The following is a 26188-nucleotide window of genomic DNA, read 5'->3' as shown; positions in this document are numbered from 1 at the left end:
CGGTCACCCATCCAAGTACTGACCCCGCCCGATGTTGCTTAACTTCGGTCAAAAATCACGTTTGTTGTATGGGAGCCCCATTTAAATCTTTATTTTATTCTGTTTTTAGTATTTCTTGTTATAGCGGCAATAGAAATACATCATCTGTGAAAATTTCAACGTGAGATACAGCCTGGTGACAGACGGACGGACGGACGGACGGACGGACGGACGGACAGCGGAGTCTTAGTAATAGGGTCCCGTTTTACCCTTTGGGTTCGGAACCCTAAAAAACAACGGGTTGCACTCCGGGAGTGCCGGCATAAGTGAAAACTCAATGACATTGTAACAGTTTTTCGATCAGGTCACGTGTCCGTCTTACGTCTTACGAATCTTACGGTCACGTGTAGGGCTTGCATTCCGGAATTCCGGAATTTCGAAATTCCGGAATCTCGGACAAATTTTCCGATATTACAATTCCGGAATTGATACCACTCAATATCGAAAATTCCGGAATTGGATTTAAGTACTTTTTGTGGGTTTTAATACGTTAATTATTAAAAATTGTTAAGATACTACACTGTACGGGTGTTTTTTGTCGTTATTAAGTGCTTCTTAAAGTCTATTTTTTTATTCGGTAGACTAAAATAACATTTCATACTATGAAAAGACATTTTATGTTCATACTAGGAAATGTCATTTTAGTCTACCGAATAAAAAAATTGACTTTAGTCATTTAGTGAACTATTGTATAGGTATATTTTACTTTTCCGTTTGCTAAAGCAGTGGGACAATATGGGCTCATAATAAAATAATAAAAATACAATAAAGCAGAGCGATTTACTTGCTTAGAATAGTCTGAATACCACATAAGCGAACGTGTAGAATTGAAATTTAAAAATATTTTGACTCTATCTTGAATTCAGAGAGAAAGAGGTTTTCTCTATTAAAGATTTCGAATCCTGTAGAAGCTCATAATATATGATATTCTGAATCATAATTAGGAACTAGGAAGGAAAAAGCCAAACGTAGACCTTCAACTTCTTAAACAACACCACTACCTACTATATAGGTTAGGAAGAGTAGGAAGCTATTATATTTAACTATTTTATAAAATTATGCATCGAATGGTTTGCTAGCAACTATAGTTTTCCCAAATAAATCCCCCGTATCATAGAAGTGAATAAAGTAACCATATTAATAAGGTGGTAAAATGGGTGGTAAAAAAACGTACCTAATTCAAATTAAATTTCGCTTAAACAATACTAACTTTAATAAACGTAAAGTATCAGAATTTCACATTTTTTGTTGTTTTTTACTAAAAAATCGAATAAAAATATGGTAAACCCTAATTCCGGAACCAGTTCCGGAATTCCGGAATTGGAATCCAATATCGAAAATCAGTTCCGGAATTGGAAACCATCCGATATTGCAAGCCCTAGTCACGTGGCCTGTCGCAAATTTAACATTTTTTCCCCATCACAAAAAGTGCACAGCGCCGCTAAAGAAGTTTTCACTTCAAAATATTACAAAAAAAACTGGTTGAGATTGTGAAGAGACTAAAATGCTCTTAAGTTGAAGTATTAATTTGGATGTAGTACCTACCTAAGAACGCTTTGTTGGTTTGGCTACACGTTTTTCAACATGCCTTTTTCGAATTTTAATTTTTAACAATTTTTTATTTTTTAACTTTATTTATGCCTTTTTTGGCGTTTCCGGCCTCCAGCTGGTTCATAGCATCGTCACTCGTTTTGCTATTGAAAATCCAATTAAAAGCTACAGAAATCCCTTATTTTTGACTTGCACCATTTCAGAGGTTCGCATATCCTATTGCTCCTAAAGGGAGCTGATCCTTCGAACCGGACCGGTTTAGGGCTTAACGCTCTCCTAGCAGTCCCTACAGCCCCTATAGCAGTGCCTACGAAGCAGGAGGTTCCGGTTTCGAATCCCAGTATAGGGGAATTTATTTCTGTGTTTATCACGAATAGTTATTTCTGAGTTTTGAATATTATCTATGTATCTAAGTATGTATTTATCTATATAATTAGGTATATCGTCGCTTAATACCTATGACCAAGCATTGCTTAGTTTGGGGTTAGGCCGATCTGTGTATATAACCCTAGAGTAGTCGCACCTCCCCGTGTAACGCGAGTGCTCGCGTAGGGAGCATTTTGCCGCCTTTCATTAACATGTTTTTTTGTTTAATATGATAACTAAATCATTAAGTAATAATTTTTGTGGGATAAAATGAATCAAATACTATTAGAAAAAGTAACTTGTGTTATAATTTTATACTTCATAGTATATTTAAAAAAAAACAGGAAATCTTAGGTAATTTTTTTCGAATTTTAACACGGCCTTTGCCTTAGCTTACGTAGAAAAACGAAATATTGATATTTTTAACAAAATTAAACGTTTTGATTATCTTCTATATACATTTTAGCAAATCAGTCCTGGTACATGGGTATACAATGTACGTTGCACAGTAACTTTGCACTATATTGTGCTCTTTTTGGACCTTCTATTTTCCATGGACGGGCATAGTACAAATAATGTATCTTCTCCACCTGAGGGTGTATCTACTAGCTACTAGGACGCATGGCCTTGACAAACGAACCGTTTTCAAGTACTTAATCACAGTTTTTTCGCCGAGGGCGGCAAAATGCTCATAGCGCGAGCACTCTAGGGTTAAGATTATCCGCAAATATTTATTTACTTATACAATACGCCAAGTGGCCAGTGAGCCAAGTGGGGTTCCAAACTATGGAGCATCCTCATTCGTTTTTCTATTAATGAATTCTGCCGGCCACAAAAAGCCATGTTCTTGTTCAGCCAATGCGTGATCTTAAGGGCTCGCAAGCCATTAAGGTAATGCGTTGTTAAGCCATTACAGCCGGCACCTGGACTTTTTGCGCAGCATTCCACACAATTACAAGCAAGTTGAGCAGTTAGCCGCGTTTCCGGACAAATTAACTTGTACAAGTACGTAGGATTGCTGTATCGCTAAAGAATACTGTTAGGGCTTGGGGTTTTTACACACTGCGAGTTTTTGTGGAGAAACGCGCGTTTGACAGCCGTACGATTTCGATCCGACACCGGCAAACATAACCTACGTTATCGCTAGTCGATACATGCCCGCTATAACTGTGTCTTTCTTGAGAACGCTCTCAATTTACTTTGGAAAATATTCTCGAGCGAGAACAAGTTATTAATTTGGATGTAGTATCTAAGAACGCTTTGTTAGTTTGGCTACACGTTTTTTGGAGAAGCGGGATTGGTAATAGAGGCTAGACTGCAGAGCCTTGAACACCGTAAAAAGGTAGCTTGTTTATCGGTATTCTACAGGATACATTTCGGGGAGTGTGCGATGGGATTACATAATCTAATCCCCCCATCTCCGTTCTGCCACCGTGGGACTAGACGCGGACTTGCGTTTCACCCTTACGTCGTTACTCTGCCACTGATTAGAACTAAGCGCTATGCATCCAGCTTTATCATGCGAACGGCTAAGGAGTGGAATTCACTTCCTGCAAATCTATTCCCAGTCCACTATAACTTGGATCTCTTTAAATCGAGAGTGAATAGACATCTTTTAGGTAAGCATGTTCCATCCTAGACTGCATCGGCACTTACCATCAGGTGAGATTGTGGTCAAATGTTTACCTTTTTCCAATAAAAAAAAGTCCCATACAAAAGGGAGAACGTTCTCGAGAACGGCACAACTTTAATGCCCGCTTTGCTCGGAAGTCTGCCTAAGACGAAACCACGAACACGAACTTTTTTTTTTGGTGTTTCTCTTGAGATTCGTGCTTGGAAGTTCCACTGTATTTAGCTGAGAAATTCAGTCGTGTGAGTTTTAATGTTTTTATGGAAATTTAGCTAAAAACCGAAGCATATGAAATTATAAATAAATAAATATTAATTAGTGCTATAGACCTTTACAAAAACTGGTCGTAATTGAGTCGTCCACCTTCCATTAGTTTTATAAAACAAATTATCCTATAACTTTATTTATATGCCTTATTTAAATGTTATGCTATTGTTTAGACAATTATGGCCAGTGCTATTTATAACACATTGTATGGTCACTTATCCTAAGTATTATTTCAGCCAGAGAATGGAATTTTATTTCAAAAAAATTGCACCATTTAAAGGCAAAGAATGGTAGCAAAATGTACTACGTTAATGTCAAATGAAACTTAATAAAATCTTTTTTCATCACACCAGCTCGGAAAGGCTTACTTTGCACTTCAAAAACATGTGAGGCAAAGTAATCAAATGCAAATTTTGAGTTGTTTATTTATGTTTGCTGGTAGAATTGACTTTTAAATGATGATTTTGGATGATGAATATTTAATAACATTCATTTGGGTTTGATTTTGTTTGATATTTTACATTTAATATTTGCTTCGGGTTGGTGTGAAAAATTTTGTGTTTCACTCGGGGCAAATTTTGTTTAAGCCTCGTGACCCTCGCAACGCTCAAGATTCCATTTTTCGAACCACTCGCTACGCTCGTGGTTCAATTTTGGATTCTTTCGCTTGCTCGGGTATCAATGTTAGCACGAGCGGTTAAACAACTTGCCCCATTGTAAAACAAATAACTATTAATATATCCACCGTATATATTCAAATTATTCATTTAATACCTACAACCTACAAGTAAATTACATGTCATATTGAATATTATGTATTTGTGTGCTCGATATTATTGTTCAGTGTCGAATCGATTTGTATTCGAGTGATTGCGTCGATTATTCGTAAATAAATAGTTCTCGGTCGCTTATTACCTGGACCATTGAAACGTAATGCAATGGAGGTGGTATCTTGATTAAAACGGACTACTTATAAGAGACTTCATCACTTCACACTAGAGGTACCCATTTTATACATTATCATTTATACGAAGTATCTACTTGACTATAAGGGATTTAAATAATCAAAAACTCAAAATGTCGCATTTCAGCGCCAAAATATATGTTCATCTTGCTGCAGTCCGTTTATTCATTCCTTCTTTGACAAAGACTGTTAAAATGTAGCCTACGTTGGATACGCCATTAAGCTAATTTTGTATCGATTTGATTAGAACAAAGCGAGGAAGTGTAATTTAAACGTTATACATACTTTCATTAAAAAAAAATACATTAATGGTGACGTTGCCACACTTTGTCGTTAATGCCATGCAGTTAGCTTGGTACGACTCTATTTCCCAGTCCCACAGCGTAAATTGTGACCTCAAATACCTCCTCCAACCAGACCACAGACAACATTCGCCAACTTTTATTATAGTTATCTCCAGTGTCTATGTCTCATTCGATTCGGTCCGTTCTGATTAGAGGTTGTAGTGACAAGTCCTTGAAACCCTGGGAAGCGTACCACAGCCATTGCAACTTCAATCTTATCATTAACAAAATAGGGTTCATTTTGAAATACCAACCGGTTTGCGGTACAAGAACTATAATTTGCAGCTAATGTTGGCCGCACTGGATTTTCATCTGTAATTATTTAATTTGTAGTAATTTGTACTTTGTTAAGTTTACGTTGGCGGTTAGGTATTAAGTTGACTGTTTTGTAGGAATAATGGATACTTACTTGTATTCTAGCTTCGGTTAATCCGATTTTCATGGCCAGCTCTTCCCTGTAACAAAATTAAAGCTTGCTATATATTATGCTTTTAAATACTTTTCTTTAACTTACTATGTACAGAATTACGTGTTTTAAAGGCTTTTGATTTGACTGTTACTCGTAGTAGTACAGGTATCAGCAATAGTATCTTACACAACTAGGGCCGCAAAAATATATGACGCGCTCTTATTGCGCTCCAAATAAGAACGTGTCACATATTTTTGCGGCCCTAGTTGTGTAAGATACTATTGCTGATGACTGTACCATAGAGTAATATAAGTAAGGAAAGAGTGGTAACGCCATACATCAGTTTTCTTACCAAAACGCGCGTTATTTCGTAGTCGACATCTAACGTCAAGCTCAAGCAGTGGAACGATCAGTACCGCTACTTGAGGCCAGTCGGTACAAGTGTCGCTACTCACGAAAAATGTACTGCTAAAACAATTTACAACTAATATTAGAAGCGGAAGGAGTTGAAAATAGAGTTTCGAGTAATCCCGATTATAATATTAGCTGAAAATTGTTGAGTATTAGAGTTTTTGTTCGCCACGACATCTATTTACTGTCGACTATCAGTTATTGATATATTCCGCTACTCGACGCTAGATGTCGACTACGAAATGACGCGCGTTTTTGGTAAGTAATTGATGTATGGGGTTACCACTCTTTCTTTACTTATATTACTCTATGGTAGTACCAAAGGTAAGTACCTACTACCTACTAAGCATATTGAACTAGAATTGCACAAGCATCAGAAAATATCTAAACGTACTTATTCGTACACAACTTTGTATAGCCTATGTAATACTTAAGGTGAAGTGAGTTCAGATCCTTCTCCTGACGCAACTCGTTAAACACTGAGCGGACGGCCGCGGTTGTATACGTGCTCGAGATCGCGGATATAACAGAGTTTAAACTCACCTAGTAAACACATCAGGGTAATGCGTCCTTGAAAACGCTTTCTCCAGTTCCTCCAACTGAAAGCTGGTGAAAGTCGTCCTGTATCTCCTCTGCTTCCTCTTCGGCGCGAACTCATCAGCGTCATCACTGTCTGCGGACCCTGGCGGGGCGGTGGGGGGAGACTGGTCCGTCCTGAGGTCGGGCGTTCGGGTGAGCTCGGGCGTGGTTCGGGGCGAATCGTCTTTAGGCGGCTCGGAGACGCCCATGCTGAATTTCTGGGGTTGGTATTCTTGGGTGTAGTATTCTGGAAGAGAAGGTTGTAGGTTGTATATAATGATGCCGCAAATTTAGTAAATAAGGAAGCTACCATCGGGGGCTATTCATAAATTACGTCATTTCAAATTGGGGGAGGGGGGGTCTGGACATCGGATGATGGTAGCATGACGTAGGAGAACGGGGTCATTCGAAGCATGATTTTAGTGGGGGGGGGGGGGGGGGGGGGTCAAAAATCGACAAAAATAGATGACGTAATTTATGAACAGCCCTCAACGTTATTGATAGATTTCATGATAGTGACCGCTTGGTCAATAATGATATATGAATTATCATACTATGTATCTGGTGGGAATTCCATGCTAGGTGACATATTAAATAAGATATTTCCCAGTGATAAGAATCCGATTATTATCGATAAGTTTTTATTGAATTCTTTTTTATTTAACTTTTCCTCAAAATATAACTTAACAGTAAAAAAGGCAAACATATTACCATGACGAAGTTCCTCTTGTGTCAGAGATACCTAATAAGTCTAATAACTGACTGACTTAATCTAAAAATCTCATCCTTCTCAGTAAATAAACAATTGCCTCAAAACCCTCACTCAGCAGTCACGCGAGGCGATTAATTAACTAACAAATTGATTCCCTCGCTGACAATTAAGCACCTCAACTGACAATTATGAGCGTAATGCGGTCCAGACTGCCACTTACTGACACGTGCATTGATTACTTAGACGTCAATGGGGCGATTCATTAAACCGGACCAAATGGTTATAGATGGACTGGTGTAACTGTGATCTGTGATTGCATAAGCTAGGTGACTTGATCTCAGTACGGTTACCATCAGTTTGTCACTGACATAAACGCCGTCGAGAACGTAATTTACTTTCTATACATCTCGCTCGCACTCGCATATTAGTGCAAACGGGATCTATAGAAAGTAAATTACGTTCTCGACGGCGTTTATGTCAGTGACAAACTGATGGTAACCGTACTGGAGTAAAATGCCTTGCAAAAGGTCCGGTACGGAAGGATTTAATACTTACTTCCCTCTAAGTTTCAGTTGTTAAAAACAACAACTTTTAATCAGTAAATATTACATAGTGTAGTTGTGATAATTTATATTAATTGAAACAATTTGTTATTACACCACATATTAGCACTCGTAACACCACCCGGTGCCATGACAGCTGACCAGTGTTTGCAGTGCATCTGTTACATTTATTTAGACATCACATACCTATAAAGTGACCCGATCTCTCGAACAAGTTTGAACAAGATCGGCTCACTTTAAACAGTCAGCAGCAGAAGTTGCTAAGCGGGCCAGGTGTTCAAAATGATCTTGACACGACTTTATTGTTAAGAGAATCAGAGCGTGTCTTGTGTTAATTTTGAACATCTCGCACGCTTAGTAACTTCTGCTGCTGACTGTCCTGTGGTCTCGTACACCACCACAGGATATTTTGCAAGGTAACAGTAAACAGATTAATTTACGATTTCCTGACATATGCGCTGCGCTGACGGGTGAATGTCGCTTGATTAATTCATAACATTGTACCTTTGATTGTACTAATTTTAGTCCATGAAAATTCTACTATCCCCTTTTCCGAAACGGAAAAAAATTTACAACGAACAAGTTCGAGGGGATTAACATTTTCCGGTATCTCGTCGTCACGTTGTCAGTTATAATTACAATTTTATAATTTCCGTGCCATGATTACTTGCCGTCATTGTGTAATTACTGTTTTCTTAATTGAGGACTTTGTTTTCCCGTAGTCAGGGAAATTATGGGTTTATTTTTTAAATTTAGTATGAATCTGGTATTCTTATTTATTTACACGGCGATAATTGCAAGAACTGTAAGATAACCTGTAAGATAAAATCTTAATTTTTGATGGTTTAAATACTCAGATGCCCAAACCCGTGTACACAAAAAAGTGTAGTGATCGAATTCACAACCGTCAAAATTTGACATTATTTGCCATATTGGCCCAAATTATATTTTTTTATATTTCCTACAAGTCTTTTACAAAATGTCATTAAAATTAAAACTACAATTATTTGACTGAAGCAAAACACTTTCTTTTAATCTCCTTTGGCTTTGATACATAAACGCAAACATTGGTTGAAATTATGAATATATGGCAGAGTCAAAAATCATTTTCAAAGTACTTTTGGGCCGTTTTGTACTTATGTTTAAGTTGAGTGTTGACTCCACGATAATCGTTTTAACCAACTGCACCAAAGTACCTACTAACCAACACAAATTAGTTACTAAAATGATTAGTAACGGTAAAAAAATTGCTAAATTAAGTTAAGTACTGCGTACATAAATAAGTAATAACTCAGCCAATCAACCGATGCCCTAGTTAAGATCTAATTAACCGTGTAGCCTCGGTGCATCCTAAGTTTCACTGACTAGATGAAGGCCGCCCGATACATTGTTGCATTATGGTGACTAAGGGACTGACGGCCCGATTCGAACTTTAAGATAGCTACGTCAAATATTACGGCTAGATACGATATGGATTAGATATGTCAGTGTCAAAAGTGACGTTTTTGTTTGAAGAAATGTCACTTTTGACACTGACGTCATTCTAATTGGGCAGTCATTCTATTGGCTATGTGCAAAGTCTTCTTGTTCCTCGTGTTGTCCTGGCTTTTGCCACGGCTCATGGGAGCCTAGGCTCCGCTTGGCAACTAATCCCAAGCATTGCCGTAGGCACTAGATTTTACGGAAGCGATTGCCATCTGACCTTCCAACCCAGAGGGTAAACTAGACCTTACTGGGATTAGTCCTGTTTCGATGTTTTTCTTCACCATTTGGTACATAAGTTCCGAAAAACTCATTGGTACGAGCCGGGGTTCGAACCCGTGACCTCCGTATTGAAAGTCACACGCTCTTACCGCTAGGCCAACAGCGCTTCACTATGTGCAAAGTGTGAAGGAAATACAAAGTATACAAACGAAATACAAGCAGTTTATTGATAACCGCATTTCTTCTCTTTGCATGTCTATCAAATACTTCTCGATACTGTTCTAATTAGCCTAAACTCGATGTGTTTCCCATTCTTTTGGCACCTCACGACTTGATCATCAGATCAGCTCCATGTTAGCATATTAAATATTGCATTGTCATCGGAATTACGGAAGTACCAACCGCATAAGATATCAGGAAGTGGTTCAAATTTAAGTTAGCTACAAGATTTGAATCAAAAGAAAGAAATATGACGCAGTGAAGCCTACCTAAATAAAAGTGTGTAAAATAGCATGCGTTCACAAAGTGTACCATTAACGTCAAACTGAGATTTATTTAAAAACATAGTAATACAAATGTAACATTGTCGTACAACTATCATTTGCGTGTAATTTGGTCTGTTCTCGTAATCAATTATTATGTAGGTTTAATTGTTATTGCCTCAATCAGGCTGATTACGGTATTATGCCGCTAATTGGACTGCCATTATGTTTCTGAGCTCGCTCAATTACAAGGTGTCTTGGAAACAATACTAAGTTTGTATTTTGTATAAATCTCTATTTTATCTCTTTTGGAGTATTTATAGGAGGAAAAGTTTTCAAATTTATAAAAAATCTGTAGTACCTTCTTATGCCACTTCTACATGAAAATTAATTAAGTCTTTATAAGGGAGAGGCAATATATTCCCCAACTGATTTTGAACTTTATTTCATAGTGGTAGAGTTCAATTTTGCATAATTCCTGACACCCTTATGCCTTATAAAGGGTTAAGAGGGGGCTAACGCAAAATTATTTATAGCTTTTATATATAATTTTTACATGTTACTTATAAAATAGGGCAATTGCCATGAATATCTTCACACGGAAAGTAGAATATATTTGTAAGGGCAGACTCCAATCAAAACCTTAAAATGTTAAGACGGCTCAATATCAAAAAATACGGAAAGATGTCTAATTTTCACCTATTTTCAGGTATAGGTATTTTTTATTTAAACATTAATAATATTAAAATTATACAATTTTAATATTAAATAGCTAGTGCAGCCGAGGGATTTGACAAGCAAAATTTTAAACACAAGTACCTATATTTTCTGGGTTATTGAGATAAAAGTTAAAATGATGACGATGATGATGAAAAGTTAAAAACTTGCTCGATGACCATATCTTCCGTCGCTCTTAATATGTACCTAATAATGTTAAGAAAAATAACTACATGTAACATTTTATTAAAAACAATGTTTTTGTTAACGTCCGTTCCGGTATAGTTTAAGCGCATTAACTTTTATAGTTAAAAGTAAATCTTGATAAAACAGTCAACGAAATAATATATGTATGAAAAGATACGAACATTTACGATAATAACAGCAGACATTCCTTTTATTCATAAAACTGTGTCATAACTTTGGTTTAACCACATTATGACATTAATGTGATTATGCTTTACGCTCCTTTATTTTTATGGTTTCAAGTACATTTCAAACATATTATGAATATGAATACCGTATAAGCATACGGTGTAGTTGAGAAAGAGCTCAACATACCATGCCAAACATTCACATAGCACTTTGTATGAAAACTTAGTGTGGTCCGGATCTATGAAGGGATGTTTGTTTTTTACAACCATGGCATGTTTTGCATGACATGCAATAGGGAAGTTTACGGTAAATGGTTTTTTTACTATTATGTAGACATCATTCAACTTACCCCTCTCAACCCCCCAAATTTCCCCCTAAAATAAGAAATAAGCGGTTTTGACTTATTCACGATATTAGTGGTGCTAATTACTACAACTGTTCCAAAGTTTAGGTATCTTCGTCAAACGGTCTTTGAGAAAATCGCATTTAACTAATTTGTAAGACCGACTAATGTTTAGTACCTCCATTCAATTAGATTTCAAGACTGAATAAATTAACACTTTAAACTCACGCGTTTTGTACACATATTTAATTACACAAACGGGTCTACCGCGATATAATTTCATTGTTTTTACCTTTAATTCCGACGTTTCAGCTGAGTTGCACCAGCTGTGGTCACGGAAAGACTGACGTCCCAAAAAATGTCAACGGAGATATTAAAGGAAAAGCAATGAAATTATATCGCGGTAGACCCGTTTGTGTAATTAAATATGTGAATAAATTAAATAAATTTTTATTATTATTTTTCTTTCCATTTTTCCTACCGTTCCTCGACAGATGTAGTGAATAACCATTTGCCATCGTATTTTCACGGAAACGCACGAACGTGTTATGCTATTCCAATCAGTCTCAGTACAAAAAGTACTGAGATTGACTGAAGTAGCATGACAAAACGAACATTTCCGAGAAAATACGAGGAAAAAAGGATTGTTCACATCTGTAAGGTAAACGTACTGGTGCTCGACGCGGTCTCAGTACATGTCATCTTGAAACTTGTCAATAGAGGTGACAGCAAGGTGTCATGTATTGGGCATTAGCATGTCGAGCACTAGTAGGTACCTACGTTTACCTTAGTCGTGTTCTTTTCAGGCTATATGTAGAATGCCTAGTAAAATCAAACCATGTAATCGTTTACTCCTTATCTAATATAATGAGATTTATTAGCATTATGACACGATAAAACGGCAGTAAAACCCAATAAATACTAATAAATAGTCTTTATACCCGCATTGCGTGCCTCGAAGTGCGTACGAGTAAATTAGTTTTACATAATTGCCATAATTGCAATATGGAGCAACAATTTCTCAATATGACATAATGTTTCAGGCCAATTCGAGTTTCAGTTATTCGATCTGTTTCCGATATGATACTGTTATGTCAGTGTCAAAAGTGACATTCCTTCAACCGAAACCGACACTTTTGACTGACAGATCAGTATCATATCGGAAACAGATCGAATAGCTAAAACTCGAATCGGCCTGTTTGTAAAGCGTATGCAGGAAATTTTAACACGAAGTATTAATTTCACTCTTATCAACTTTCGATTGCTTCGAATATGAACTTTAAAATAATAGCAATAGCGCTCAATTTGTGTTTGGCGATTTGAGTGAAATGCGAGTTTGCGAAAGTTGCAAGTTCAAACGTTCCTAAGATTGCGTGAGATAAAAATGCACTAATTATATGGAGGAAATTCACAAATTGCCGGTTCGCATCCAGTCTTTTTGTAGAGAAATAAGGGCGTCTCTTTCTGTATCGCTGTGAGTGACAGTGACAGGCTTATTTTACGATGATAGGCAATAAAGTGATCATTATGACATTTATGACTGTGAAGACAGGCATATAATATTGATTTTGCTACGCTCTATTTATCTTCTCTACTTGATTAAATTATATTCTAAAATCTATAATACAGATGTTCAAGTCCAGGAAAGTTTCCAAAATGTGTGAAAACTTATCGCAAATTTCTGGAAAATTTCAGCAAGTTTCTATTTTGAAACTGAAAACTCGTTGGTCATAAAAATACAAGAAGCTTTCGAAATTTCTCCACAGGCTCGGAACGACATGTAAATTTCATGTTTTCAAACACAATTCGTCTTATTTATTTAATTTACTAAATATTAAATTGAATAAATAAGACGAATTGTATTCATTAGAGCTTATAAGTTAAAGTTCTGAATTGTATCATAATAGGCAAAGTACCTAAGCCGGTGGAAATCAAAACAAATATTTACAATTCGGTCTTTGGGTCATACACATTTCTCTGTATGCTTAACTCGTTCGCGTCTATCCTGTAGCCATCACAAAGTTAAGAGAATCAAAAGTTTTATTTTATTGTCCACAGAAACCCTAGTACATATAAATTTCATTCGAAAGCGTGACGTGCGTTCGCGTTACCGTTATGTATATGGATGATTCATGAGACGTGAGCAGGACTAATCCTGCACACTCAGTAACTGATAATTGATCGATCACCGTCGTATTTAGGAGAAACAACAACGCTTTTTCCTATTTTTTTACTTTTTGGTGAGGGCAAATTTAATTCTCAACAATCATGGTCACCCTACAGGACCTAATTAATAAACATAAAACCTAACCATTACGAAGAAAATAAACTGTCAAACTTGAGTGAGATACGAGTTTTCAAAAGTAACCAGACCGTGATGACAGTGATGACATTCAATTTGACACAGAATATCGGTAGTTTAGTATTCTAATTTTAGGACGCCCATGCATGTCGTAAAAAAATTTATAACTTTTTTTTCAACACGTCTAGAAAATTAACGTTAACCTCACTAATACTGATACGAAACAGTTGCTTATAATTAACGATATGCGCAGTGTTAGTCCTGCTCACGTCTCCTGAATCACCCTGTATATTGTATGGGACTTTAAACAGCGCGCCATACGTTCCAATACGTTGGAAACTCAAAATCCCATACAAAATGACACTTAAACGCGTCGCGTTACGCTATCGAATGATATTTACACTAGGGCCCACTAGGGGTACCTTTACCTTTTTCTAAAATGCGTTCGACGCGCCACAAATAAATAAGTTTTTGGCAAAAATGTAATTTTTGGTACAAGCTTTTATCGCTGACTGTACTTTTCTTACGACAGACAACTAATACTCATCGAGGCAATTCTAAAAACCCCTAACACAATTAGGTTGCGCTGTTTCATCACAGAGTTCCTATGGCCAGCACCTCCCGTCCGCATCATCAGATCAGCTCGATGGTACCATAATATTGCATTGTCATCCGATTTATACATGGGTGAATCAACTTTTAAATGTCCACATGATGAATTTATGGATTTTTATTTTTATTTGTTATTGTCAATATTTATATATTTGATTTAAAAGATAATTTTCTCTTGTTTATGATTATGTATAAAGCAGAGCTGTTTCTTTAAGAATTTAGTGAATATGACGAAAAAAATTCACCAGCCCGAATCTGCCCTGTCCCCTGGACCACTATCCAAAAGTATTTTTAAACAAAGACATCAATTATTTTTTAAACAATTATTTTAAGAGCGCTATTACATTTCGGCGTTGAGCGAGTTTAGGTATTTTACGCGCTGCGGCAGGCCGTGCGAGCTCAGGCCGCGTAGCCAACATGCCAATCGTTTACGCTCCGTAGCGATCGAAACGCAACTGTCACTGTCGCACTAATATGGAAGAGTGATAGAGAGACATAATGCTTTTCGTTGTCGAAGCGATAGCGATTGTAACCTTGGCTAGACCGGCAGTACGCCGATCCCTTCTACCACACTCGCACTACAATGATGGATTAAACATTCTTGATCCTTCGCGAAGCATATTGAAATCAACCATAACAACACTAACTGTACTTAACTTTTAAAGTTCTAAAACTGTTATTTGGTAAGTACGAAAATACTAAATGCAGTGCAAATGTACATAGGGGCTGTTCATAAATTACGTCATCTATTTTTGACGATTTTTGACCCCCCTCCACCCCTCAAATCATCCAAAAATCAAGCTTCGGATGAATCTGTTTCCTCCTACGTCATGTTACCATCATCCGATGTCCAGACCCCCCCCCCCTCTCCCATTTGAAACGACGTAATTTATGAATAGCCCCATACTCTTACTTATGAAGGTATATTACTCGAAAGAAATTATAGGTACCTACTCGCTTATTTACATGTTTCGTCATTGCATTTGGTACCTATAGGTTGTAAAGTTTGTATCAACGAGGGTTTAAAAACGAACTGGTACTGAGGATCTGATGATGATTAAGGTGGTCACGGATACCAATCAACCATGTAGTAACATGATTAGGCTCGTTTGATTCATCTCAACAAGATCTTTGACACTGAAGATACACAGGGTCTGATGATGGAGCTGGAAGGTGGCCACGGGTACCAGTCTATCATGTAACTAAACAACTTCGTGTTTGGGCTCGTTTGATTCGTCTCAACAAGATCTTTGACACAAGACAGTACTCAGGGTCTGATGATGGAGCTGGAAGGTACCATTACCAATCAACCATGCAACTAAACCACATCTAGTTTAGGATCGTTTGATTCGTCTCAACAAGATCTTTGACACTAGATGATACTCAGAGTCTGATGATGGAGCTGGAAGGTGGTCACCGGTACCAATCAACCATGCAACTAAACCACTTCGTGTTTAGGCTCGTTTTATTCGTTTCAACAAGATCTTTGACACAAGATAGTACTCAGGGTCTGATGTTGGAGCCGGAAGGTGGTCACCGGTACCAATCAACCATGCAACTAAACCATTTCGTGTTTAGGCACGTTTTATTCATCTCAACAAGATCTTTGACACAAGGTAGTACTCAGGGTCTGATGATGGAGCGCGAAGGTGGCGACGGGTACCTGTCTATCATCATCAGCTCCATCATCAGACCCTGAGTAGTATCTTGTGTCAAACATCTTATTGCGACGAATCAAACGAGCCCAAACACGAAGTGGTTCAGTTACATGGTAGACTGGTACCCGTGGCCACAGTCCAGCTCCATCATCAGACCCTGAGTACTAACTTGTGTCAAAGATCTTGTTGCGACGAATCGAACGAAGCCAAACACGAAGTGGTTTAATTGCATGGTTGATTGGTACCGGTGACCACCTTCCGGATCCATCATCAGACCCTCAGTACTACCTTGTGTCAAAGATCTTGTTGCGACAAATTAAACGAGCCTAAACACAAAGTGGTTTAGTTGCATGGTTGATTGGTACCGGTGACCACCTTCCGGCTCCATCATCAGACCCTGAGTACTATCTTAAGTCAAAGATCTTGTTGAGACGAATAAAACGAGCCTAAACACGAAGTGGTTTAGTTGCATGGTTGATTGGTACCGGTGACCACCTTCCGGCTCCATCATCAGACCCTGAGTACTATCTTGTGTCAAAGATCTTGTTGAGATGAATAAAACGAGCCTAAACACGAAGTGGTTTAGTTGCATGGTTGATTGGTACCGGTGACCACCTTCCGGCTCCATCATCAGACCCTGAGTACTATCTTGAGTCAAATAAATACATATAGAATGTCAGGTCGTTTCAAATATTTTTAATCCTGTCCGGTAGTTTATTAAACTGTACCATTATAAATTATAATACTATAAAAACGGTGCTAGGATCAAAGTCTCTCGTTGCGGTTTACACGCACACAGTATAGCGTTTTACACGGCGCCCGCCGCACACAATGATAAAAAACCTCGTCGTCGCCGTTGAAAATGTGCGGAGCCGACCGACACACGTCCTGCCTCTACAAGCTCTGCCGCGGCACTGAGCTGGCGCAGCGCGCGTCATCGGTAATATAGAGTAGTTTTCAAAAAATTGCCAAAAAATTATAGTAGAATTTCATAAACACTAATGTATACCAACAGTATAAGCAAACGTTGCAGATTGCTTGAGTATGAAAATGACTTCGATATTGAGTAGATTTTCGTAGGAATTGACACTTGTTTCGGAGAGAAAATCGAGTTCGTTTTACTTTGATTTTCTCTTTCTCAAAGGTATGTAGGAAAAATATAGTTTGATATGCCTAAAGTACAGGGTATTAGTAATACAAAATAGCCAGGTTTAGCAGAGTAAAATTCTCAACATTTCCAAATAAGAGCTCGCCATTCAGTGCTTCACGGGGTTTTTCGGAAACGACCATCAGAAAAAAAATCATTACTAATTTAATAAGTCCTTTTTCTAATATTTACAACGATATTTATAAAGATAAGAAGACGCTTTTACTGGAACAAGTACTCATTGTTTCTAATAATGAGCGCAAAGTCCTGAATTTCGTCGACTAGTATCATCAATTTTGCATTATTTCGACTTTTCTTGTAAGAGCGCTCTTAACTACATTAATTAAACAATGCTGTATAATTTTCTATCTTTATATATGGCATATACTCACGAAATTTCACAATATATCACTAAAAATAGTCCCCTGGACACCTCTTATTTCATATAATCGGTTTTTTTTTATTAAAACGCGAAATAGTTATAGTAATGTAAGAAAATTGCACCTGCTACTTTGTTTTATATTGTGTTATTGTATCTTTAAAAAAATATGAACTGCTCTTTAATTTACAAAGAAAAAAATAAAGATCTCTGTTTAACAATTTAGGGACAACTTAGTTGTCCCATAGACATATCTGGTTGTCCAATGGAAGTATTAATAATAAATCTTAAAGAGGGTACTAAATGAAACAAATTTAATACAATATCAGAAAGCACCAACATATATATGTATGTTAGTGCTTTCTGATACTTTATTGAATTTGTTTCAGACCCTATAAAAAATCTTATCACATCGTTTTAGTCCAAGAGACAACCAAAATATCCTACGGACAACTACTTCCGTTGTCCAAGTGACTAGTTGTCAGAGGGACTTATCTAAAACTTTGAGCCGTATAATAAATACTAAAGATTTTTAGTGTTTATTTCACCCTTACGATAAAATATATGTGAAATAGTATCTGGTACAATACAATTTATTGTAATATGTTAAGTATTTATGCCAGTGGTCCGATGGACATATAATAAAGCCACCCACACTCTCCAACAGTACTCGACCGACTGACGCCGCGAGTTTCGTGTAATCAAAATGGCGAGTAGGCCTATCTGCTTACTAGAAACTTGAACTTGTCGTCAAGTATCTTGCTACGTTAGATATATTTAGATTTCATAACTAATTTATGGTTGTCCAGTTGACCTGCATGACGTGGATAATTCAAGGGACAAAATTTAAACGCAAGAATTTCATAAACCGTTACATGCAAATATAACAAATCGCTATATTTTATTGATGATACTTATCCATAAAAATGATTATGTGTTTAAATATCAATTCCACAACAGTATTTTTTTCATAATACATAGTTTTATGGTGCACTGTTGCAAGGGGACAATCTGTCCTACTATGGAAAACCAACTTTTGATCTGTTGGACAACCAATAAAGAACGGGTAAATTGTAAACAAAATGAAATGTTTTGTAATAAAATGTGAGAAAATATTAATAGGAACATAACGGAATACTAAAAAAACTCATACTTTTATATAAATTTGTATTATCGATCAGGGACTCTGTACGTGTGACGTTGAACACTTAAAAGTTGATTCACCCACATGCATGCAAAATTTCAGCTCAATCGGAAACCGGGAAGTGGATCAAATTTAACTTGCAAGATTTGATTACAGACAGACAACGGTCAGGTGAAACTAAATAAAAGTTTGTAAAATACACTCACGTTTCATGATTCCCATCTTAATCACAACACAAACTTAAAATTCAATTTCAATTGACTCATTCTACAAACACAATGTACATTAGACAACGATCGCCCGCGCAGGTTTGCTTGTGAATGAAATATACAATCCATGTTTCTGTAATTACTTGATAAGGAATAATTACTCGTAATTAGATAATGCAATTTCCGTTCGTGCCGCGGTATCGCGATTGGATTACTTGTTTATATATAGAATTTGATAACGTTGATGGATTAGTTTAAACGTACAATGTATTTTTAAATCTCTTGACTTAAGGGCCCACATTAGCGTCTCCCGAGCGTCGGCATGTAGTCAACTCTATAGCGGTATCCAGACGGGATGATCAAATCGACCGATTTGATCAGAAATGAAATTGGCGTGAATCTCCAATTTAATCACAAATTTTAGATTTATGGTGATATTAGAGCCCTCTAAATTGAAAAAATGCCCCAAAACGAAAATACTGGCGTCACAAATTAGTATTCTTGCGTCCGCACCTTATTTTATCGGTCATTATCGGCGGTTGAATTCGGCGAGCCAAATTGGCGTTTGCGTCCGCACGTCCTGATGCGATCGGGCAATTTAATCAGATTGGCGAAAAATTTACTAGTCTGGCTACGCCTTATGGCTGCTGCTCGACGCAACGTTGGTGCAACTGTGCTGCAACGCCATTTTTCATAGCGCTGACTAGACGACGACGCTCAAAAGACGCTAGTGTGAGGTGGCCCTAAAAGTTTCTTGCTAGGTTGTTTGTAAAGCGAATTTAGCTCTACGATCGTAAAGTGTGATCGAAAGAGAAGTCAAACTAGAGGATTGTGTCTCGTTTTAACTACGGTATGTTAGTGCAATAAAGGCTATTTTTATTTATTTTATTTGATTTATGTTAGTCACACGAATTCGCCACTAAAAAGACGTTCCCATACAATTGACGTTATGTTCTCCTTTTAAAACGACATATAAATTACATGACACTTGATATGAACATTTACGTAAATGTATAGAATACCAGATGTATAGAAAGTAAGTTACAGATGTAGTGCATAATTGTTTTCCTTCGTATTTTCTCGGAAACGTTCGTATTTGTCATGCTACTTCAATCAACCTCAGTGCTTTTTGTACCGAGACTGACTGAAATAGACACGTTCGTACGTTTCCGTGTAAATACGAAGGAAAATAATTATGCACTACATCTGTATTAAGTATGTCAGTGTTGACATTGCCCGATTCGAACTTTAAGTTACGTCAATTAATAGATCTAGAAACGATATGGATTAGATGTGTCAGTGTCAAAAGTGACGTTTTTGTTTGGAAAAACGTCACATTTGACACTGACATATCTAATCCATATCGTTTCTAGATCTATTGACTGACGTATTTTAAAGTTCGAATCGGGCCGTTGAGTTGAACCGAAAAATCAGCTTAATGAAATTGTGAAAGTTATGGCTAATAGACATATTCCCTAGTACTGAAATTCTCACCATTACAAATTCTAATAAGTACCTAATTTAGTCATTTGTTTGTCATCGTTATCATAATCGGTCATTGATACACTCACAGTTAAGATAAGTATATCAATTATAATTTATATCAAACGGAAATATTCTTACGACGAATACTACCGGAAACATAATGAATAATGACAATCTGCCGTATTCGAACTTCAAGATATTCACAAGAAACGACACGTACTAGATCCATTCTAGATACGTTATAGTTTAGATATCAACTAAGTTCTCTTTTGCAGTGCAATTCGGGCAACCAATGTCACTTTTACGTTAGATAGAGTAAGATATCTATTAGATGTGAACTGGATCTCTAAGTCATATCCTGTGGAAATCGTTCAACAGTATCTTCAGAATCGCGCAAATGTCAAATTTGACAGGTTAGATCTTAAACATATCGTTGTCGTATCTTGGTGATGTCTAAAAGATGCCTAATAGATATCTATTTCAAAATCCGAATCGGGCCCAATAGCGTTATACGTGAATATCTACCAAATATAACAAGCCGTTGATAATCGTTTGTCCCTGCCCGGCATTTTGAGATTTGTGATTGTTAGAAAGATAAATAGAATAAAAGAATAATTAAGTAGGCATATGTTTGTCATTTTTTTATCACTTAATCTGAAGCACCGCGAGCATATTTTTTGTTGCTAAAAATATGTGTGTAGCCCAAATGTCTTTATTTAGGTTTCACACATATATTTAGCAACAAAAACTCGATGAAATCATTGGTAAATTAAATGAGATTTACTAACCAAAAATTTAATGATTTTGATTTCCACTAAATATCTATATCCTTCCTTCCAATACAATGTAAGCATCCTCTGACAATTAGATTTGAGATTAAAGGCCGTACATAATTATAGGATATATATAATTGCCTCATTTAAGTTTACACTGCTTATAAATATTACATTGTAACATAATTACTGGAGTCAGATTTGTGTTTTTTTCTGTAGCTCCAGTGGGGATATTTTATCATTATCATTACTTTTTCATTTGATTATAATCATCAAATCATCATTATCAGGAATTTACATAAGGAATGAACAAATATTTTCATATTTTCAAATAGTTTCCAAATGTTGTAAAAACTCTCAAGGGTTAATTTTATGAGTGACTTAAAGAGCCGGAATTGTACCTCCAAAGAGCCGCATGCAGCTCTCGGGCCGCCGTTAGCCGACCCCTGGTCTGGTACATATAATACATGCTTGCATGATTTCGCTTATAGGTACTTACAAACTAAGAATAGTTATTTATTATATTACGACTTAGATGCATTTCGTAACGATTGACCGCCAAAAAATGATTTTTGATAGACACTTTTATTGCCGACTGTACTTACTTTCTCTCCTTTGCATGTCTATCAATTCCTACTCGAGATCTTTCTAATAAGCCTAAATTCAATGTGTTTATGTATTTCCATTGAAGAGTTCATCATCAGATCAGCTCCATAACTATGTTAGCATAATGTTGCATTGTCACAGCTCAATCAGATACCGGGAAGTTGTTCTTTAAGTTACAAAATTTGAAGCACATGTACAGTCAACTGTAAAAATATGGGTGTAGACAACTTACTCAAAAATATGTCCCTTATTATATAGTTCTTGATTCACTGACATAAGAGTTATGGGACATATTTTTGAGATGATTTGTACACCCATATTTTTACAGTTGACTGTACATATACCTATACAAAGAATATACGTGGTGAAGCTAAATAAAAGTGTGCAAAAATTCGGGCAATCAACAAAATTAAATACATTAACCATGATGCAAGAAACATTCATCAAACTACAATATGTAGTATGTAGTTTAAAGTCTGCGCTACGTGTTCGAAACTACTTGCATTATTTATTAGTTAGTTATAGTTTTAAATTAGTAGTTAAGTAATAAGTAAGAAATATTACTTTGATTTGTAACGATCCTTGGAATTAAATTCAATTATACGAGCATTAAATTATATGTAATTATTTCTGGCGTTCGTGCACAATTTTAGTGAAATCGATATTTTGCAAAACATTGTATATTAAATATACGTAATTATATTAGATACAGCCGACACTCTGCCGATAGGAAAGGGATGTAACTGTAATTAACTTTTAATGTAATCGTACATAGTTATGCGAAATGCTCGTTAACTGCGTTTTTCAATAATTCGGTACCAATTAAGAAATTCATGAAACAGACATTTTACAGAGATTATCCCATTTCAGAGAAAGGATCACAAATCCATCTTAAATATCTTATAAAACTGTGAAATTGTGACAAATTGTATCCTTTGTGAGCTGGTAAAAATATTTTTTTATAGTTTGGTCGTTATAATTTTACTAATTTTGCCAACACTTGAAGATACTGCGATTTTTCAAAGGGCAGGGCATATATCTCCAATACAGTAAATTCAAAACGGGCGATTATTTAAATGGTGGTTAGCATTGGGCCTAAGAAGTATATCGAGATAAATTTCGCTAAGAAATAGGATGAAAATACTAACCATACAAAATAATTCGGCCCGGAATGTAAAGAACATACAAATCTAGTTTTCTCTATACTTAACAGAAAATATATACAGAATACTCTTGGCACACCTCTCAGTAAATCATAACATAGAGTTACACCCATGTTACACCATTAATAGTCTGCAGCGGATTTGATAGCCCACGCAGTGCAAGTGTCATATGATACGTCATAATTTAAACGTGTTATTTTAAACGTCAAAATAGAAGTTTGACGTTTAAAATAACACGTCCACTGCGTGGGCTATCAAATCCGCTGCAGACTTTTCATGGACTGACTCTAACTTAAGGAAAAAACAATAAACTAAAAATAATAATGTAGGTGGTTAAAACGCATTTATAATACCCATATTATTAATTTTTGGGCATGCATGTCTCATACCGGAATTCGTTAGATCATATTGGACTGCTGATAAAATAAAAACCTCTTTTTATTAAGGCACTTTTTTTAAAACATGGGCAAGTCTCCCGGACTCGCCCTACTGCGGAACTGCATCAGCGACCTTAACCCTTTAATGGCCACGTGTTAATTAAGTCAATTATTTGCTAATGCGAACGACAGTATGTTGCATGCCGTAATTGCTTGTAATTAGGCCGTATGAATCTGGTCATGCGAGGAGAATAGTACCATTGGCTTTAGAAGACGTGACAAAATATCTTCTCGATTTCCATTCAGTTAAAATTGAAATATATATATTATATTTAAATTAAAATCTAGGCTTAGGAAGGGAGACGCTAGTGTGAGGCCGCTCTTATGATTTTTAGTTAAGAAACAGTTTTGACACCGAATATTTAAAAATCACTATGGGCCACCTCACATTTAGCGTCTCCCGAACGTCGGCGTCTAGTCAACTCTATGGCTGCTGCTCGACGCGACGCAACGTTGGCGTTACCTGCGCAGCGACGCTATTTTCCATAGCGCTGACTAGACGCCGACGCTCAAAAGATGTTTTTGTGTGGTGGCGGTATACATTATTAAATAAATAAATCAATAATTTGACGACCGGTCTGGCCTACTGGGTGGTGACCCTGCCTATGAAGCCGATGGTCCCGGGTTCGAATCCCGGTAAGGGCATTTATTTGTATGATGATACAGATATTTGTTCCTGAGTCATGGTTGTTTTCTATGTATTTAAGTATTTATATACAGTGAAACCTGGTTAAGTGGGACCTGGATAAGTGAGAAACCTCTATAGCTGGGACTCATGGTGCGGTCCCGACACTTTAGCACTGAATTACCTCTGTTAGTGAGATAAAACGAACCTCTATAACTGGGATTAGTTGTTGTGATTTTATAGTCACATTTACCTCTATAATTGAGACAGAGATTGTATTTTACCTCTTTTACTGAGACTATATTTATAAGATTACATTTTCCTTATTTGTTTTTTAGAATTTTATAGGAATTGACCTCTGTATCTGAGATAACGTCAATCCATGACCTCTCTAACTTGGACTTTATTGATCAATTTCCATATTCTTACTAACTCTTAGTTTATCCACAAATTCCGCATTTGCTTAATTGTGTCTAAACGACTTCAAGTTTGATTTAGTTTTTTATGTAAGTAGTTAAAACTATCAAAACGAAAGCTGAAACCTTGATAAGTAACACGAACAAACAAATTTTCATTTATTAAATTTCTAAGACGCAATGAAATCCGTAAGGTTTACTCGGGTAATTCCGAATGTCGAAAACTGTCGGATAATTCCGAAAAGAGACTTTTATTATGATGGAATTAAGGGTGATTTTCATCTAAATTTCGGAATTATCCGACATTCGGTAATACCCGAATACACCTTATCAAATTTAATGTAATTTTAAAATATCTATCCTTTGGAGAATCATTCAAAATAAATTCAAAGAAATATTTAAACAGACTTAAAAAATATTTAGGGACAAGGATTATTTTACCTTATTTATTTTTAAAGATAATTACAAAATACCTTATTAACCACCTCTATAACTGAAATATACTCTATTCTCACCTCTATTAATGGAACCCTCTGTAAATGAGACAGAAATTTATTTGTACCTGGCTAACTGAGAGCCTGGGTAAGTGGAATACCTCTTTAAGTGAGACAAATCTGCTCGTCCCTTGAAGTCTCACTTATCCAGGTTTCACTGTATTATATATATCGTTGTCTGAGTACCCACAACACAAGCCTTCTTGAGCTTACCGTGGGGCTTAGTCAATTTGTGTAAAAATGTCCTATGATATTTTTATTAATTTTTTTTAAATAAATCTATTGAATTAAAAGGGCGAGCTATATTCGAGTTTCAGTAGTAGAGACTTGTCTTTTGCGGCGAACCATACCGGATTATGTATAATTATTTAATTGCTAGCATTGTCGGGGCATCGGGATCATTCGTATAATATGTTGCATTGGATTTTACAAATTATACGATGATTTCATTCTTGTAGTTATTATATTGTGTCAGGTTATCATCCTTTTGCCCTTTGATTTACTCTGTATGTTTTCCGTGAAAACAAGCCCTAGGGTCAATTTGTTATTTGCAGCAGCTTTGTACGGCAGTGTACGGCATTGCCTTTTAGGTTATCTGTATCTGTCACACCCGTAGGCCAGATGGCGCTGGCAGCCGCCGCAAGTGGATGCGTTCAGTTTTCGAAGCGACAGTACCTAGTCTCCCGGATCCAAAACACTTACTTATTTTAGTGAGAGAGATGAATGAGGAATATACTTATTCCCAGATTCGTGCCTAAACTGCACCACTCCTGTTTGTGCTGGTTCTAATATCAAAGATATGTCTCTCAATTCATTCACGACTGCTGCGTGTAGTCGTTGTGTATGTGAGAAAGAGAACATGATATGCGGTACGGAGGGACAACATGATTCGTGACGTAAAAGTACTTATAGACCGTATAGACGGGCGTACCGGACCGCAACCTTGGTACCGTCCGAAGCATATTCGGTCGCAAGGAAGGTGGTCGCCGTACGTCCGATAAAGACGTTATGAGTGAGAACGATAAAAATACACGGACCGGATCAAGGTCGTGGTCCCGTACGCCCGTCTATTAATACTATTACAGTGAGAATGTTCGTATAGCCCGCTCCACAGTAGTGCGCGAATCGCGGCGCGGAGCCGAGTGTGGAGCGGGCACATCATTATTATCTACTCTGTGCAGCTAGTACCCGCTCTATTGCCAGTACTAAGAACAAGTATTCGCATCAACATTTCAATTCCGTCCCAATAAAAACAGGATGTCCATAAAAGAGCCGTCCGCTG

The 26188-nt window shown here is 36.7% G+C and overlaps 1 protein-coding gene across 2 annotated transcripts in view; it reads right to left on the bottom strand.

Annotated features, from left to right (window-relative positions):
• LOC134790968 (homeobox protein aristaless-like) overlaps window positions 1-26188 on the bottom strand; it is a 126526-nt gene that overhangs the window by 8275 nt on the left and 92063 nt on the right. The window contains exons 1-3 of one of the 2 annotated variants that reach the window (XM_063762000.1): window positions 18905-19002; window positions 6525-6807; window positions 5571-5616 (exon numbers count right to left, since the gene is read on the bottom strand). In XM_063762000.1, coding sequence (XP_063618070.1) covers window positions 5571-5616; window positions 6525-6807; window positions 18905-18920 — 345 coding nt within the window. In that variant the 5' untranslated portion in view covers window positions 18921-19002. Of the gene's footprint in view, window positions 1-5570; window positions 5617-6524; window positions 6808-18904; window positions 19003-26188 lie in introns of those variants that run through there. The other variant, XM_063761999.1, reaches the window with a different exon arrangement.

The sequence above is a fragment of the Cydia splendana genome, chromosome 5 (assembly GCF_910591565.1).
Source record: "Cydia splendana chromosome 5, ilCydSple1.2, whole genome shotgun sequence".
NCBI classification, from domain to species: Eukaryota; Metazoa; Arthropoda; class Insecta; order Lepidoptera; family Tortricidae; genus Cydia; species Cydia splendana.
The sequence above is the reverse complement of the archived record's forward strand: the minus strand, read 5'-3'. Positions and strand labels throughout refer to the sequence as shown.